The sequence below is a fragment of the Fusarium flagelliforme genome, assembly GCF_020744385.1.
Source record: "Fusarium flagelliforme strain FIESC 12 MPI-CAGE-AA-0113 chromosome Unknown B0J16scaffold_1, whole genome shotgun sequence".
Lineage (NCBI taxonomy): Eukaryota > Fungi > Ascomycota > Sordariomycetes > Hypocreales > Nectriaceae > Fusarium > Fusarium flagelliforme.
In genome coordinates, this window is record NW_025763503.1 from 2,396,763 (window position 1) to 2,413,831 (window position 17,069).

Consider the following 17,069-nt stretch of genomic DNA (forward strand, 5'->3'; position numbering starts at 1 on the left):
AGAACGAACAAGTCAAGGAGCTCCTGGGAACATGGGGGGTGTCCACAACCTAGTTAGAGGTTACAGGGGGGTGTCTGTAGATGTGTCACCGTTCACGAGTGTGAAGGATTGAAGAAGTAAGGTGAGTGGAGTTGGTATGTTTGGTAATAAGGCAGAGGGCATCGACAGGCCGGGGATAAACGTTGGAGAAAGATGCCATGCTGGCCATGTGTTCTCATGTTGGTCGAATTTTGATGTTGGTCCCGAACTTTGGGACCTGCAATGTACCCGACTTCTCCTGAAGAATCGCGAGGGTCATTCCGGAGGAGATAAAGAACTGAACGAAAAAAGTACCAGATAAAAAAGAAAGTATCTGTTGGGTAATGCAACGCAGAATGCATCATGCTCAATGAGCTGGCCCAATGTGAAGCTGAACAATGAGGTTATCCCGAAATTTTGTCTCCATCTTTGTTCGTCCAATTTTTCCGATCGGCCGACTATTACGGCAGAAGCCATGGCCATAACCATGGATGCCATGCCATGCTATTCTACCGCGGCCTCAGCAGCATTATCGAAGACAGCCACACAGACGAGACGACAAAACAGATTTGGAACCTGTCATCATGGAGACCGGGATAATAGCCCAACACCACAATTTTTCTGTTACGCGGGATGAACTGCTGTACAACGGCGCACACCGCAACGCTCTCTCGATACCCAGTACCTCATCGCCTTGCACAGCCGCGGGCCTGTCATGCCTTGCCTTGCCTTGGCCTTGCCTGAGAGGGGTGTTGGCGTCTATCGTGGTCTCCAACTATGAGGCTAAGTGCATTAGCCACACGCCCCCTGGTTCTGCACCAACTCACCATTGACGCCCCGGTCCACGTTGCTACGATCTTCGCATGGGGGAAGTTGCCAGGGCCAGTTTTCTTTCCTTTCTTCGTCTTCGACTGGACCAGGGCAGGGAATCTTTAATTGGCATTGAGGCCGGCAGGGCTCAAGCGACGACTTTTTCGCATCCATCTACTCTCTGTATGTATGAATGATCTAGATCGGTCGCAATCGTTGTATCAGAATATGATGAATGATGTTCGAGGTAAAATGGATGGATGGACACTCGGCTGCAATGGCAATACCTAGCAATGGCTGAATTGGTACCGCACCTTATTCGCTGCAAGGTGCGCTAGTGCCTGCCTTACTTAAGTGCTCTCAGCACGTGGACACAAAGTGTAGCTACCAACAGGCACTCAGGCAGTTCCTGCCCATTCCTCTGGGTATTAAAGGGTTGGTCACTAACAACATTGGAAGAAACAGAGTGAATGATTTACTCCATCTGGTTTAGATTGTTTTCCTGATGATTTGGATTCCTTAATTCTAATTTGAGTAACAACTTTGGGATGCCTCTTGTCATCAGATTTGTCCTCTGACGTCGAGTGGTCAAGACATGCCACGAAGCTTTGCATAAGAGAAGGGCATCAAGGCGAACGAGCCCAAATGCCTAGAAACCACAGTTTCGGTCTGAGTAATTCAGGCTTGCTACTGGACTGGCCCGCCTACAGAAATGTAGTTCGATCGATAACATGAGGCCTTCTGTGTTTTAAGCCACCGTCTGAGTTTGTCTCATTCCGAAGTTTCTGGTCGTGTTAAAATCCAGCTAGAGGCACACGACAAGGAACATGCTATATCCAAAGCATAAGTTGTCTGGGATAAGAGGGTAGGCATAACTGAACTACACATGCCTCTACAGACACATACCTACCTAAGTACTTTTCGAAGCCAGCCCATCTCGCCTGGCATATGACGAGAACGTTGAAGGCCGCATGCTTTATCTTCTGCCTTTCTACCTAACATATGTGCATATATACGTGCATGCGATTCAATACTGAAGCTCGTTTGTATAGACACCTACTGGATGTCGGTTAGTTAGAGTCTTTGCACGAACCACCTGTTGTTGGTTCGAGACAACTTCGGCGTCAGTCAGCGTCAGCGCGTTGTGATTGATGGTATGGGGTTTTACACATAGAATCATGAGCTGAAAGCTAGGATCAGCAGTCGAAAGTGTTCGGAGATGGCCATGACCTGCCTCCCTTGGTACGCGTGCTAATTTAAAGTGCAGTGGAGATGTTTCCAATGGGACGTGATTTGCGGTTGCGCTCGGCTAGATGTACTTCCGTACTACTACACACCTAAATTAAAGATGTATGGTGCCCGAGTCACAAACAACAATCGTTACATATTAGTTGCCGTACTCAGTTAATTGGGGTCCTAAAGAAGTGCCTACTATTCCGCTTCAAGAAGAATGAGCTGTTGTTTTCTCCATTAGTAACTGCCAAAGTAATCAGAATTCCGAGCTACCCAGTTCTTTCCGTCGGTTGCACCCGTACTTTCCTTTTGATATGAACCTACCTCCTACCTAAGCCGCAAAAGGTAGCTGCAAGGTAAAAAAGAAATAAGTGCTGGCAGTACCTGCGGAAATGACTCTTTCTTAATCTCATACAGATGCCCAAGAAGAAATTTTATCCTTTGTTTCATGATAACAACCACGTAACAACATTTCAGTCTTACTCACAGACATGTTCATCGTCGATCTTTTTAGGGTATCACTCCTGAACTCGGACTATTATGGCTAGCAGAACCCCGTTCGAGAGCTAATTGACATCTGTCAAACCCTTGCAAGTCTAGCCCAAGTCATGACTGACTTGACAGCACAATTCGACCACACCATCGCCGACTTCTCAAGCTTTGCCGCCCTCGGGCAACGGCTCCCACTGCAAGAACGAGCCTAATGATTGTCTGTGCGCTACTCCCGCCCAACCTACCTAGGTACGTGCCCAGGTAGGTAGACACAGACGTTTTCGATACACACACCTCTCGGTTTGGCAGAGGCCCTTCGCACAGATTCATTACGTATGTTCACCTCGACAATCTTTTGTTCAAACGTTTGACTTTGAGACCGATCCGATAGAGGCCCGGCCCGAGCTGTTGACCTGGCCCGCTCAAGCAACCAACCAATTGGTGGAGCGCGATATTTTGTCAGCCTTCAGCACTTGGACTCTACTTGTACGATTGTTTTTACGGGCGGGAGGCTTCTTGCTCAACAATCAATATACGGGCTTGTTTTCAGAACGCTCCATCCCGTTTCTCTTCCCGGACGTCGTTTGCTCCACGCCGTGACCGCTATAATGACTGCCCACCAGGAACATCCCTGGGAGTATTCAATTTTTATGTGAATTGGCGGTCAGAGAGATTCAGAAAGACTTGTCCAAAATATGCTGCACGTCCAGATACATACCTACCGCATCATCAATCGAAGGCTGGTACACTGACACCAAGGCAGTGTCCAGCAGCCAATATCCAATTCTATTACTTTCATGGATTATGCCTTGTTACTTGCAAGCTGAACACGCATCATGCGACTAGTCGATGGTCTTTGCGTGCTGTTGCGCACATACACGGGAAGCTGGGTTGGAGTCCAAAATGCATACATGCGTGTAAAGACAACAAAGATACTGAATATCGAACCACAGCAGTAATTGAAACAAGAAATATTGGGTTGGCCAAGAGCCTTGAGCATTCTCGGAGGAAACGAGCCAGCCTCAAATTATCGGCTACTTGAGGCCCGACACTACGCAGGTTCATAAGCTTGATCAACCTCATCCTGCTTGAAGTGGTTGCTCTTCCTGCTCAATCTAGAAAGTTTGGAAGTTCACCCTGAACTGCGCTGCACGTTGAGGGTGGAGAAACCGGACGATGTTCAGGTCAAAGATGGCGTTACACACGGGAGACGTTGCTAGTGGCTAAATGATGCAACAGCAACGAACTACTGCCCCGCAGGCCCTCAGATCGGATATCGCCATTGTCCCCATTGTCTCTCTGCAATGCTTGGTAAACTAGATGTTTCTATCACGGGCGATAATAAGTCTGCCTCCTATAGTAGGGCTTAGGTACCGAGCCTTTCTGAGAGTGCCACGTCGTCTCCTGCCCGCAGCCAGAAAGCTTCCGGCAAGGATGGTTTCCACCTCAAGGCTCGATGGACGCCGTGACCGCCACGCTGCCTCTCCACCTCGATGAAGAATTTTCCTACTCATGCTGCCCTTTGCAGGTTATTCGGCATGATTCCACCTCTCTTTGGCTAGGCGATTGTTCTGTCGTCAAAGTATTACTTCCAACTCTTTGCATATATGTTCTGCAAGGATGATGTGGAGAGACGAACTAGATCTGCAGTCCAGGATTTTGGCCTTTGGGCAGGCATGAGTGATCCTAACCGTTTCCCAACACGAGAAGTATGGCAGCAACGTACAATCTCATCAGCTGCAAGTTATGATGACAGGTGACATTAAACAAGAGATTGGTTGAAACACGACCAAGTTGTGGCTATGGTTTCTTTGAGACGAATCATCAACATTCGAGTGTAGGCGTTGGTGCCTGAACAAAGACTCGACAATGTCTGTTTATTTTGTCGAGTCACTTCTTCGCACCTTTTCTCTCACCGCAACGCAACTTGTCGAGCTATTTTCGACTACCAGATTATCAGATTATCAGAATACCTTCGAGTAAGTTTGAAGGGACTGGCTGGCGGTGGGCTTTAGGTCACGCTAGTCCGCCCAATCTCTCTACCATACAGCGTGAGAGGTTTATGGATGTGGTATTGCGGATTTCGCTCAGACAGGCCCTAAGCCCACACAGGACGAACCAAGGGCGAACCAAGGACGAAATCGCGTGTCAAGTGAGCTGCGGCGTATGTGTATGTCTTCCCTCCAGCCATCATCCAGCCTACCAGTGGGCCAGCTTATTGCCAAGACTTGTATGGCCGGAACGTTTTGAAGGGTCTCATGCATGATACGCTACCAACCTCTACTAGCGGAGAACTGGAGGCAGACAACAAGCCGGCAAACTCGGGGATACGTCATAAACCTTAGAGTTATCTCTGAAACCGTTTTGTCGTCTCGATGCTGACAAACAAGCTCAGGAAAATTGCGATGATTATGCTACAATTGCACGCCGTTTGATGTCAACTACATACGCAATCGCAATTATGGCAGACAGCTCAATCAGCTCAATCAGCTCATCCATGCTATCCTGCGCGCGTCATTCACTTGGCTTGCTGGACCGAGCGTGTGGAGATTCTACGACTAGATACCGAGTGTAGCTAGATGATAGGCAGAAACCGCAGTCTGGAATATTGCTACGATATGCACACTCCATGCCAAACAATCGAGAGGATTGGCCAAGCTGGGCGACTACGGTAGGTACGGTACATTACCAGCCGATCAAGGTGTTTCAAGACAGAGACTCCATAGATCGGAAACTTCCAACTACTCGTTATCAAGATGAGTTGTTAGACGCCGGTCCAGATTGAACTTGGAGCTTCCTGACCCAACCCCCGCTCTGACGGCTTACACGACTTCCCACCTCGACGGCGGTGAACGTATCATACATAGTACTTGTCACATACCGACGAAAGCAGGAACAGTTCCTGAGGTAAGACTTGGTCAAACAACACCTTGCTTTACGTCAGAAGATAGAACTATCCGAGGAAGAATCGGCAAATGCTCCACAAACCCTTGTCTGACTATCAATGCGACTCTACGACGTGGTGAGCAATTCGATACTACAGCCAGCCGCCTCACGCTCGACGGCGTTTCTCTCTTCTCGATACGCCAAGTCCCGGGATGGCAAGACAATGTAGTATTTGCCTATATTATCCAGATTGGAAACCGGGTCCAGCGGGTCGGATTAGATGAGGCAATCTGGCAATTGGACGAACAGTCAAGATGTTGCGAGGATGGCAGCAAAGTTCGAAGGAATAAAAAGAAAATAAATCCAAGTTTAGCCACTGGGTTTGGGAATCATCGGCTGCGAACCCTTGAAGGGTGGTATGTGACGTGTCATGGGGGTACCCATGGAATAGACGTCAGAGTTAAAGCGTTTCATCCCGCCAAACCCCCAACTGTTTGTACAGCAGCACGACTCCTTGCATGAAGTCTTGGTGCAAATTCAGATCCTAGCGCAGCTCACAGAGTACCAACACTTATCTCTGTAGTGACAAGCTTGATACCATGTTTGTTCCATTCGAACACTGTCAGCCCTATGATTGTTGATCGAAGCACTCATACAAAGCGCAAGGGTTCTTCGGACAGTCATCGGTTGTGTTACTTCGGTAAGAACAAGCTTAATCTGTGGAGATCACATGAAAATGCGTTGATAAAACAATAAAACACAGCGTTCGAGCTTGGATTGCTTGCAAGTCCATCATACTATTACAGCTCAACTCTATGGGGGGGGGGGGGTAAAGCAAGTGCTCACGTTCAACTCGCTTCTGCTCATCACCTGGTTTCCTTCGTACGGATGCTACTGGTACATAGTAGTAGACAAGGGTCTCAAGATCTGCATATCGAAAAGTAGACCGGGGTTCGCAACAGCCGGCCGGGATCAACTACTGCCAGCTAACTACCCACGTTCTCCCGACGACCTTCAGCCGCAAACTCATCCGACTTCAAACCATTCTTACTCGCCCATCAATTGCTACAGCTGGAAGACTTGTCCACAGCGTTTATAGGGATAATCCATGCAGAGGAGTTACATCAGATCCGTGGAATAGAAGGTGCAGACCCGGGTTGAGTGAAGTTGCAGCGGCGGCGGAAGCCGGGCATCTATGCACCACGGATGCAGATACCAGTTCCGCAAGGCGCATGCTGTATCCAACTCAGCATGTATCCTGCGTTCAAACCGTTCCCAGCGACTGGAATAAGAACTTCTATCGTTGATATCGAGCGGACGTAACCGAGCGCGGCTTAACAAACGTTATCTGGGTCAAACTGCGTAGTGAGCCTGGCCGGTCCGGTTGATATCAACAGCACAAGATTGGAGGAGGTGCAGCACTCAATGACTCGATATGGTTCATGCCTCCACGGAAAAGGACAGAAACGCTTTGACTATATTGATCGCCCAAAGATGCAGTTGGCCACCCTTGGAAGCTAAGCCAGTTGACATGGACCCGAACAGTTGACGGTGTGTCCGTAGTTCGTCCCAATGGCATTCATCGATCAGATCATGGCTGAGTTTAATATTGAGCACCTATCTACAACAAACTATGCATATCTCAGATCCATATAGCCGATGGCTCTGAAACTAGGATCCTTGGGCGATCTTGCAACATGACATCCAGGTGCACAAGGGACTCGATGCTTCAGAAACTAGAGAGATTGGTTTCAGGGAGACCCATGATCCAGGATTTCTTGATGACCTGAGTAGATTGTTGGAACCAACACGAATCCTATCGTCTGAAGAACGACTGGTCCACGACTAAGAGCGGCGTATACGAATAATAGTTGCTTTTCCTCGCGGCAACTGATGAGTTGCATACCAGATTTGAAGGCATATGAGTGCTTTTTATGGATCTCAAACTTCATGCCTGAGCCTGGGTAATTTGATGCTCTGCAAACCTTCCGAGTTGGCCGAGGTTCAGGTGTTCGTTGCGGTGCGGTACCATAGTTGCTTTTGTTTAGACGCTCGATAACTCGACTCAACCTATCATAGTCACAAGACTGGAGATTAACTGGAGAGCTAGAAATTTAGAGGCAGGGTATCATGTATGCGGGTAATCAGGTTCGCACTAGAGTAATTACTACCTGTACACTCGGTACTTGACAGTTCAGGAGTGGTAGAGAGGTAGGGTCTGTTAACTAACTGAGACCCAGTCCCCATGTAAAAGCGGTTCGTTTTAAACGAGCTTCCCGCCTTATTCCAGACCCTCATGAATGGAACGAACTATCCCACTTTGATCTGTACAGAGGTACCTATTCTGATACTGTGCTGTAGGCGGATAGTCTAGATTCGAACATGCCAACAAAAAAAAGTGTGAAGCAACCCAAGCACCTCATATGTGAGATATGATGATACTCGGGTGTTGCATTGTAATGCGTAAGCCCTGAATATCGGGCCTGACCGGTATTGCTTCTTTGTTTTTTTCTTGCGTTAGTAATTAATCTTTCGGGCTTGCTCTGCCTTTGAATTGCTTTTTGTTCTTTTCTTTTTCTACCCTTTTCCGTCCCTGTTCCTTGCTCCTTTCTCCAAGTTGGGTAGTTACCCTTAGTTGGTGTTTCTCGAACCCTGGACCGCATAACCGTAACCCCACCACACCCGCTCAAGTTCGATCTGTCTTATCGTTTCTCAACCAAACACAGGCAAAGGTCAACGGCAAAAGGACAAAAAGAAGATCACTTTTTGGTTCAATCGGTGGGTGACTTTTTTCTTATTTTTTCGGACTTCTTCCGTTTGTTGCATAGGTACATGCTGCACTGCTCTGTACAGCGCACTACAGCGCCTGGATTTATTTTTTGATGCGGCGCAGGCGTCTCACAATACCTAACCTAATCCTCTGACCGCTTACAGAGGACAGTAGTTACAGTACACCGATTTATCGCCCCCGCCATTTTTAACTCTACAGCACCTTGCTACCTTAGTACTCAGCCATGGCCGACGTCCCGCTTGTTGTCATCTCTGAGTTTGCGCAGTCGGAGCGCCGAATTACTCCCTCATGGACCATCTCTCAGCTCAAGGGCAAGCTCGAGACCGTCACAGGTGTCCCACCTGGCTGTCAGCGTCTCTCGTTGAAGCCCACGGCTGGCGCAGAGGCCATCGCCATTGAGGCGGCTAATGAGGATGACACCCACCTGTCCAACTTTCCCCTGGCCCCATATGCAGAACTTCATGTAAGTCAGAGCACTTTGCTGTGCAACCTCTCATTTGTCAGCTGCTACTGTCCAGTCCAGCACATTCTTGCCCTATATTCGCCGCCAATTATCCTCTGCCCGCCTGGCGTCATGGTTCCCAGGTCCAGAGCCCAACCTTCGTCAGCTTCTAAGGCACTGCTGCTGAGCTGGCACTCTAGGAAGTGGCGACTGGGGGCCGAGCGGGAGAGGCGGTGGACGTTGAGCTGTTGCCATCGAGGAACCCAACGATCGTCGTCACTCTTTTTAGCTCACAGACCCATCGTGGTGCCACCAAACACCGTTCTTACTCTCCAATGCTTTGGATAAGGCTGACAGGGGTTCTTCCCAACTTGACAGGTAATTGACACACGGCCTGCGGCCTCCCGTATCAACTTGAACGACACCACGGGCGTCGACAAGTATGTCATGCCCGAGGAAGAGTACGAGAAAAAGTCCGACTCGGTCCTGGCTTGGAAGAAGGCTCAGAAGCTGGGCCGCTTCGACCCAGATGCCCCCAGCCACGAGCAGGCCAAGCTCAACGCCCTCAACAGAGAGGTGACAGCGAGGGGTATCGCTGTAGGCCGCCGGTGTCGCGTTGGCGGTGAGGATACTCGACGAGGCGTCATCCAGTACGTCGGTGAGGTCAAGGAGATTCCCGGCGGTCTCGGAAGCTGGGTCGGTGTTCAGCTGGATGAGCCTGTTGGCAAGAACGACGGCAGCATTGCTGGAACTCGGTACTGGGGCGAGCCTTCGGATCTCAAGCACGGTGTCTTTGTGAGGCCGGAGCGGGTTGAGGTCGGTGACTTCCCTGCTCTTGACGACTTGGAGGATATGGAGGAGATCTAAGCGTTCTGAAGATTGTATGTTTGGAACGGTTGGGAGCCTGGTGGTATAGGGTAGCTAAGTCACTTATACCTAGACGACATTGTACACCTAGGGAGATCTGAACATGATCCAGATCTTACAAGCTCTATCCCAATAATCTGGATCCAAATCATGCTTGACGCTGTCGACTTGGGATCGCTAGGCACCAGAATCAGAGGCATTGTCATGATGCCAACCCGGTAATGTTAGACCAGCCATGGATCCCAAATTTCACAAGATAGACTTTAGGTGCTCTGTGCGAAACCCGCAGTTCTAATCTATTAAAGGTTCATGTTTGACTTTGTAACTCCGGCGTAAGATGTATAGGCTGTGCTTGGGGAGCTCATCGTCTCCGTTGTACTGTTCCAGTGACGCCATCTCCAATCTGTTAACTGCAACGACGACCCAAGAGACTCAGGGTAACCTCTGTTCAGATGATCAAAACCGGTCCTTGTCTTGAATCACCGAAGATAACATGCCTGGTGGTGTTATCTGAATCTAGTGCTGTGTAGGCATGAGAGTACTTCTTGTGACCGATGTTTGTTGTGGGCAAGCAGTGCATTAGATTGAACAAGCGGCAGGTCAAGTTTGTTTTTATAAAGCAGCATCTGAAGCAACTGATGGTTGTGCAATAAGGACACATATGAAAAAGATTCAAGCATGAAGTTGCATGATATATTTTTTTTGTGAGTCGCTGATTCTGATTAACGTGTCTCGCAGGAAATGGAAGAACTAACTGATCGTGATAAGAATGGACAACTACTTCAGATACTCGTATTTGTTGAGTATCGCCTGGCACTAGTAAAGACCCTATAGTTTTATCATGCGTAACCTTAAGTTTGAAGCTATCGATAGTGAGAAGAAGGCTGCCTAAGTCTTGCATCACGGTTCCTAATGATGCCTGACGATCCGTCATTTACATGCCGTCTTCAAATCATTACAGTCAGTCAGTCAAGCATCTTATATCTGGTTCTATCAGCATCCTTTTGTTCTAAAGTTGGGATATATGCGTTTTCGCCCGTCAGACATAACCGAATACTGTACGACAGTTCGTCTGCCTCGCCGCATTTCCTTCTCATCCTATCTCCCCATAAGTTATCAGATAGTCCTACCCTGATACAGAGTATCCAATGATTTAATTGAGTTGTACCAATCTGATATTACGTGGTACATCCGTGATGTTGAACCCTATAAATATGCACTTACCTGAGCTTTTTGCGAGACGACATCCGTTCAGTAGAATTAACAGCATCACACCCTCTATAGCCATGGCATTCTGCGATGGCTCAGCTGAGCATTCTACATCTTCTAAAGCCTAGAGGTTGATATCAAATTTTGAATCACATGTATTACGGTACTATAGGCTGCGAGCCAGTCTCTTCAATAGTAATAAACGTTGTATAGCTTTTGGCCGCTTCCACATAACGGCTATGCCAGTTAAACCTGTCAATTTCATTGGTGGCGAGCATTGAATGTCGACTCTTCAAACGGACTTATCTGGCGTTACTGTGTAACTTCGATATTATCTCATCACCACAAGACTAAGAAGTCTCTTAAACCAGCCGACAGATAGGAATATAATATCAGTGTCCTGTTCCCTGTTTCCATTGATAACAACAAAATTTTAGTCCCGTACCACCGTAGTGGATGGTTGCTGGAATCACCAAGTTTAATTCTGGACTTGAGCTGTGTCTTTTGAACTTCCAAGACGTCAACCTTAAGAGTCCAGTTGACGCTGATGGTCTTACCGACGATGATGGCGAAAGTAAGACCGGAACAGAGAAAAGTGTCAAGGACAGTGACTTCAAGGGCGTTTCATTAACTCAAGGTAATGAGCGTGGGCGTGGAGGTGGCGCTGTAGGAAGCGGACAGTCCAATGTTATTGAATTGTTCCATTGTCTGCCTTCTCCATTCACTGCTTGACCTTTCATGCCTCTAGAGACTGGCCACAGTGTCTCTCAAGCTCATCTGACAGGGACTTTTTGTAAAATTCGACTGTCTTTGGCTCGCCAGTCTTGGCCGAATCACATACGAGCTTCCAAGTCGGATAGGAAAGTTGGTGGGCGTATCAGCGACATTTCAAGTCACTGCGTCCGGCTGGTTATCAGGACAGTTTTCAGTAACAGCTTCTGGCGAGATAGTAGGGTAGATTTCGATAACGAATTCTGGCGTAGAGGCATCTGATGGACTATTTGCTTGACATGTGCTGTTTAACCAGGATGCAGTACAATACCAAGCTATCAGATCAGTTTCCCCTCACGCGACTGCCCAGACCTTGGCTGACACAGATGTTTTTGCATCTCCGGAAAAGACGGATATACTTTGTTCAATAGAGGAGTACCTTGTAGTAGGAATTGTAGTCATATTAAGACACTAACAACAGTGAATACAAGCAACATTCGGTATTTGATATTCAGTATTTGTGACCGGATGAACGTCAGCGAATTCGTATCTACGACGTCGACTACATGAGTGCCAAGTTTATAGTGACCTATTAGTGTCTTGGAAGATACGAATACTGCACTCTTAGTGGCTGGAAATTGCCGGCCCCTCCGCCCTCGCCAACTTGGGGGTAGGATCCACCTGACCTGCAACCTGCCCCATCATGAACAGGATCGGATTTGGTTCCTTCCATCCATGCTATCCTATCTTCCTAGACTATTTCTCCTTCTTCCAACTTCACTTCTTCGGTCTCAAACAATCCACGACTCATTGACGAAATCTACCAGGAAAAAAAAAACGATACAACGCGCTGCAGAGTCTCACGTCCGACTCTTGCTCTCTAAAATCGACATGTCTCGCTCCTCCATCTAATCGTCAGATGGCCGTGAGTCCAACCGCGTCCGACATATCCCTGCGTATTCATATTCTCCGACGAGACGAAACGTACAAACCCTAGCTCGCGTATTGAGCCTCATCGTCCTCTACAAACACCGTCAAACGATTTCTTTCCTTACTTTGACATTACATACGAATCACAGCCATGAAATCCCCAACGATACCTGGCTCGGGCAGGATGGCCCTATATTTCTCTATTCTCGCATGTACATTAACTACCGTTTACGCCGATGATCGCGATATATCCACACGACCGGAAACCGAAGTGCCTGACTGGGCCACCGCCAACGCCATGCAACTCTCCTTGTCAGCGAATCCTGGACTGCAGTTTGCTGTTATTCCTCTCACGCAAAATCTGGGTCTGAATGACACGACCGGTCGTGCTATTCAAGTGCGTGCACTCTGGGTTGCTTCGCATGATTGGTCATGATGCTAATACTCATTCAAAGATTGTCAACATTGATGGTGATATGATAGCGACAGATTCATCCAACTACAATAAGGTAAACAAGCAAAACCAGGTGGCTTATATCTCATGCGACGAACCTAAAGACGACTCTCTCGTCAGCCCCAATAAAATGCTGAACACATTGATGCAAGTCAGACCACGCATCAAAGCGATAGTTTTGTATTCCACGTCGAACACGTGGTGCGCAATCAGCGAAGCCTTCGACCTGCAATACTCGAGTATCTTATCTATGGCCGACGGAGGCGAGGCCACACAGGCTCTGAACCTATTGAATGGAACCAGCAGTGGTAAAATTGTCAATGCTAACATATTTGGCAACAATACGGATAACACGCTACCAAAAGATGAGAGTAGAGGAGGCAACAATACCGCTGCTATGAGCGTCTTGTACGCCATTACCGGTCTCATTACCCTTCTCTTCCTGGCCATCATTACAACAGGCGCAGTTAGAGCTCATCGGTATCCCGAAAGATATGGGCCACGGGGTGCACTTGGTGGCAGACCTAGACAGAGCAGGGCCAAGGGACTTGCTCGGGCTGTGTTGGATACGATCCCAATTGTGAAATTTGGAAACCAGACACCGGCAAAACCAGATCCAGAATTGGAACTGGAAAATACGGAAGCGAATGATGCTGCAACTCAGCGAAGTGCATCGCGTCTTAGTGAGACCCGACAGCATGATGTGGCCATGACAGCTGCCGGTGGTGCCGATGCCGTATCAGCCGCAACCAGAACGTCATCATCTCCCGAAGGTGCTGGCGAAGGCGCAAGCGACCAACAATGCTCCATCTGCACAGAGGACTTCAAAGTTGGTGAAGATGTTCGAGTCCTGCCTTGCAAGCATCAGTTCCATCCCGCTTGTATCGACCCATGGTTAATTAATGTGTCCGGCACGTGTCCTTTATGGTGAGTTGAAATATTGACACCAGAAGGTGGCTGAGGTCTAGCCTATACTAACATGTTTCTAGTCGCTATGATCTACGACCAGGCAAAGGTGCTGCGTCTGAGGAAGGGGTTGCTGGAGATTCCAGTTCACTGCCACCGCCTTTGGTAATGGAGGAGGACACGGAGAACGATGCGCCTCAGTCATCGCATCGCAATCGTTTGTCTCGACTATTTGATATTAACCGCCTTCGGGAAGGAACCGTGGAAGAGCAAATGGATGCGTTGAGACGAATGCGGGCGGTAGCTAATGAGAGCGACCATCAAGAAACAACAAGTGTGGCCGAAGCCTCCGATGGAGAATCCCGAGGCCAGAGCGCACGATTTGCGGCAAGGTTGAGGGATAAATTCCGAATTCGCACCCGAGCTCAAGCTATGGAAGATGAAGATAGCCAGCGCGGGCACTAAATTAGTGAGTAGCGTGAAGGCACCTGGCGATTTATATTACAGCCGATATATCTTTGATGGATAAAGATGGAGATCGGGAGGCTTAGGCGCCAGGATGACAAGGAGGCGCACAAGCCCAATACGCATTTGCAGACCGTTGTGATGGAAGAAAAGAACATTCGGAATCGGCGTTGGAATTGAGGAATGTTATTCAGGAAATGATTTGGACAGGTTCAGAATGGGCGGCATGGCATGGCGTTTCTTGGTCGATCGCACGTTTAAGTTTGCTCATGTGGATCATCTCCTGACGATCATCTGCAAAAATGGTTCGAAGGGGTTGTGAGAAATCTGACAACGGCAGATCCGGGGATTTTGTTATTGGTGATTCTCATGTCTTTTTTTGCGTTCACATACATACCCACCTAGTCGAAGGTGCAGATATCCATATGATACCTTGATGATTTCTATAAACCGATGCAATTAAAGCCTTCAAGGACAATAACCACGAGACCACTAAGTCGCAAATCGGTATCCAGTTGCGAAACTACCACGCCATCCATCCATCAATCAAGGCCCTGGAGCTGGATGCCCAGTCAGATGCTACTGTATTACACAGAGCTATCTGCCATACCCAATCCTCTGGTACAGCAAGGGTCCGGGGCTAGCTTCCAGCAACCGGGTCGCAATGCAGTGCGAGGGTTCGTTTGTCATGGGTGACACGATGCCGATGTTGACCAAACTACCGGGGTCTTGGTGAACCAACAGCCCTACGGACCAGGGTCCAGCGGTAGTTTGCGTGGCTACAAGCACCTATCCTGGAAATAAATTGACTTTGGAGAGAAGTGGCTTTGGTTTTCGAGGGATGCTGATGCTGCCGCGGCTTGACGCCTTTGTGATATGTGGAGGGTTTAATGGTGAAGAAACGTCATCGGCAGTTTTGATGTTTAGAGGGGCATTGGCTCTTATGAAAGGGCTTGAGAGTCGTAAGGAGAGTAGGGATGGATGCTCTTATTGTACATGCAGAATTGATGCGTTGTATATCCCAGTCTTTAAGTGATTGACAGAAATTACTATCATCATGATGCAATGAAAACATTACAGGCGAGACGCTACACACAAACCTTAGTACTTTCTGGTTTGTGTAAGACATTAGTATACATCGATACGAGACCCTGTGCATAAATGACGATGAACTGCAAGCCAGCCAATAGTCTATCTGGTAAAATCTAATCCCATGAGTGACTTAACCTACTGTAGGTGCTGCAGATCAACGTTGGTGCAGCTGCCTATGCGCAGAATAAGCGGGACGTGTTTCGTACAATTGAGTCGTCTTAATTCTTGACGACCTGGGAGCGCGACAAGCTTTTGACTAGAGATTAGATGTGGAGAATGATCGATCTGATTTGTTTTAGTGCCTGATCGAGCCTGGCCATCGGTATCTGACTACCGTGCGTTCTCTGCCTTCTGCTTGACCATGTGTGAAGTGCATGGAGGTTTATCCTGGGGGGAAAAGATTTGATAAAGCAGAAATCTCTAATAAAGTAATTCTCTACTAGCGAAATCTGGAAGCCTTTCCGATATACTTCTCGCCACTCGATGCCGTTCAGAATAGCCACATCGAGTTTCCCGCCGGCCGGCTGAGCCAGCAACTAACAGTTATAAAACCAAAGAACCCACCCGCCACAATACCAGTGCCGTGCCTGGAGTGCCTATGTCGGCTTTACTGAGTCAGAGCCTGAAGACATCGATTTGTTTGCTGTGTTTTCCTGACTACCCATATTCCTGGCGGACCAATAGAAAGGCTGGGGGGACACCGGATCCCGTTAAGCCTCGCCAGGGGATTTAGCTCTTATTCCAGGTGGAGGGTTTCTGTCGATTCTGGGGGTGGAGAAAGGGAAAGGCCTTATTCTCTTGTCCTCGGAAAGGTGAACAAACGTGACGGAATTTGATCGGAGAGGAGAGATTTTCTCTTGGAGCAAAGGAAAAAGGAAGTCATTGCCAATAAGTTGGTTTCTGTCTCGATATCTTATCAGATTAGCATGATTTACGCAAATCTGTATCTGCCAACTCATCCCTCAGGAAGAGCTCGTCAGGTAACAAAGAAGCTCTGTCAGGAATGGACCCTCGTATTGTGTCCGCGTATTAGATAGTCCTACAATCGGCTTGCAAAATTAGATCAATCGCTCAAAAACAACACAAGCCACCATTTATCAATAGCACGGCACGCGTATGCCATTCCGACGTGCGGTAACTAACCTATCGATAGCTTGGCTAAGCTTGCACCTAAAAGGGAGTAACCTGAGTCGAGGCGTTGTCGATTTCAGTGACTGTCTACTCATACCCGAAATCAGTCGGCTTCGTTCTGCATCTATCCATCATGAGATGCCTGCCCTTCAGATGAACGATGGGAGTTCACCAGCGATCCACCAGACTTAGCATGCTTTCTTCGGTGTTGTTCCAATCGCAATTGAAAGATATTTGAGATAATTTCCCGAATTCCAACTCGGTCAGAATCAAGATTTGCTGCTGTCTGGCGGGAGCCTGTCCTTTAACACAAATACTTGCTCAGTAATCAGATCCAGCCGTGGTCTCGATGGCCTCTCACCAATATTGACGAAACATGAAGCATTTGTAGTGTCTTGGCGATGGTTGTCTTGTAAGCCTTATCCGATATTGGAAAAAGATACGCAAAGAGAGCTGCCTGCCAGGAGCAGCATTCTCAGGTATTCGGTTTCTCCGCTACCTTATGGATCTTAACTTGGTAAATTTCCCCTATTTCCCGTGGTCCACACGATCGGGCTCCCGTCAATGGCCCATCGAGCAACGGACGCACCATCCTGAACCTTATTCTCTTGCTCCATCTGTTGTGGTTGGCT

At 48.2% G+C, this 17,069-nt stretch overlaps 2 protein-coding genes across 2 annotated transcripts; both read left to right on the plus strand.

The window, feature by feature from the left end:
* The first annotated feature begins 8,221 nt into the window (after window positions 1-8,221).
* B0J16DRAFT_13676 (CAP Gly-rich domain-containing protein) lies at window positions 8,222-9,685 on the plus strand. The gene is made up of 3 exons (XM_046121815.1): window positions 8,222-8,267; window positions 8,381-8,693; window positions 9,051-9,685. The coding sequence occupies exons 2-3, from the start codon at window positions 8,454-8,456 to the stop codon at window positions 9,537-9,539; spliced, it is 729 nt and encodes a 242-aa protein (XP_045988756.1). The 5' UTR covers window positions 8,222-8,267; window positions 8,381-8,453; the 3' UTR covers window positions 9,540-9,685.
* Window positions 9,686-12,196: 2,511 nt separating this feature from the next.
* B0J16DRAFT_327498 (RING-7 protein) lies at window positions 12,197-14,705 on the plus strand. Its single transcript, XM_046126103.1, has 3 exons — window positions 12,197-12,786; window positions 12,845-13,770; window positions 13,833-14,705. The coding sequence occupies exons 1-3, from the start codon at window positions 12,541-12,543 to the stop codon at window positions 14,212-14,214; spliced, it is 1,554 nt and encodes a 517-aa protein (XP_045988757.1). The 5' UTR covers window positions 12,197-12,540; the 3' UTR covers window positions 14,215-14,705.
* The last annotated feature ends 2,364 nt before the right edge of the window (window positions 14,706-17,069 follow it).

Coding starts and splice junctions, on each gene's coding strand:
- B0J16DRAFT_13676 (XM_046121815.1), top strand. CDS start 8,454: ATGGCCGACGTCCCGCTTGTTGTCATCTCTGAGTTTGCGCAGTCGGAG. Junction 8,694..9,050: donor CCCCATATGCAGAACTTCAT/GTAAGTCAGAGC, acceptor CCAACTTGACAG/GTAATTGACACACGGCCTGC.
- B0J16DRAFT_327498 (XM_046126103.1), top strand. CDS start 12,541: ATGAAATCCCCAACGATACCTGGCTCGGGCAGGATGGCCCTATATTTC. Junction 12,787..12,844: donor CGACCGGTCGTGCTATTCAA/GTGCGTGCACTC, acceptor ACTCATTCAAAG/ATTGTCAACATTGATGGTGA. Junction 13,771..13,832: donor TCCGGCACGTGTCCTTTATG/GTGAGTTGAAAT, acceptor ACATGTTTCTAG/TCGCTATGATCTACGACCAG.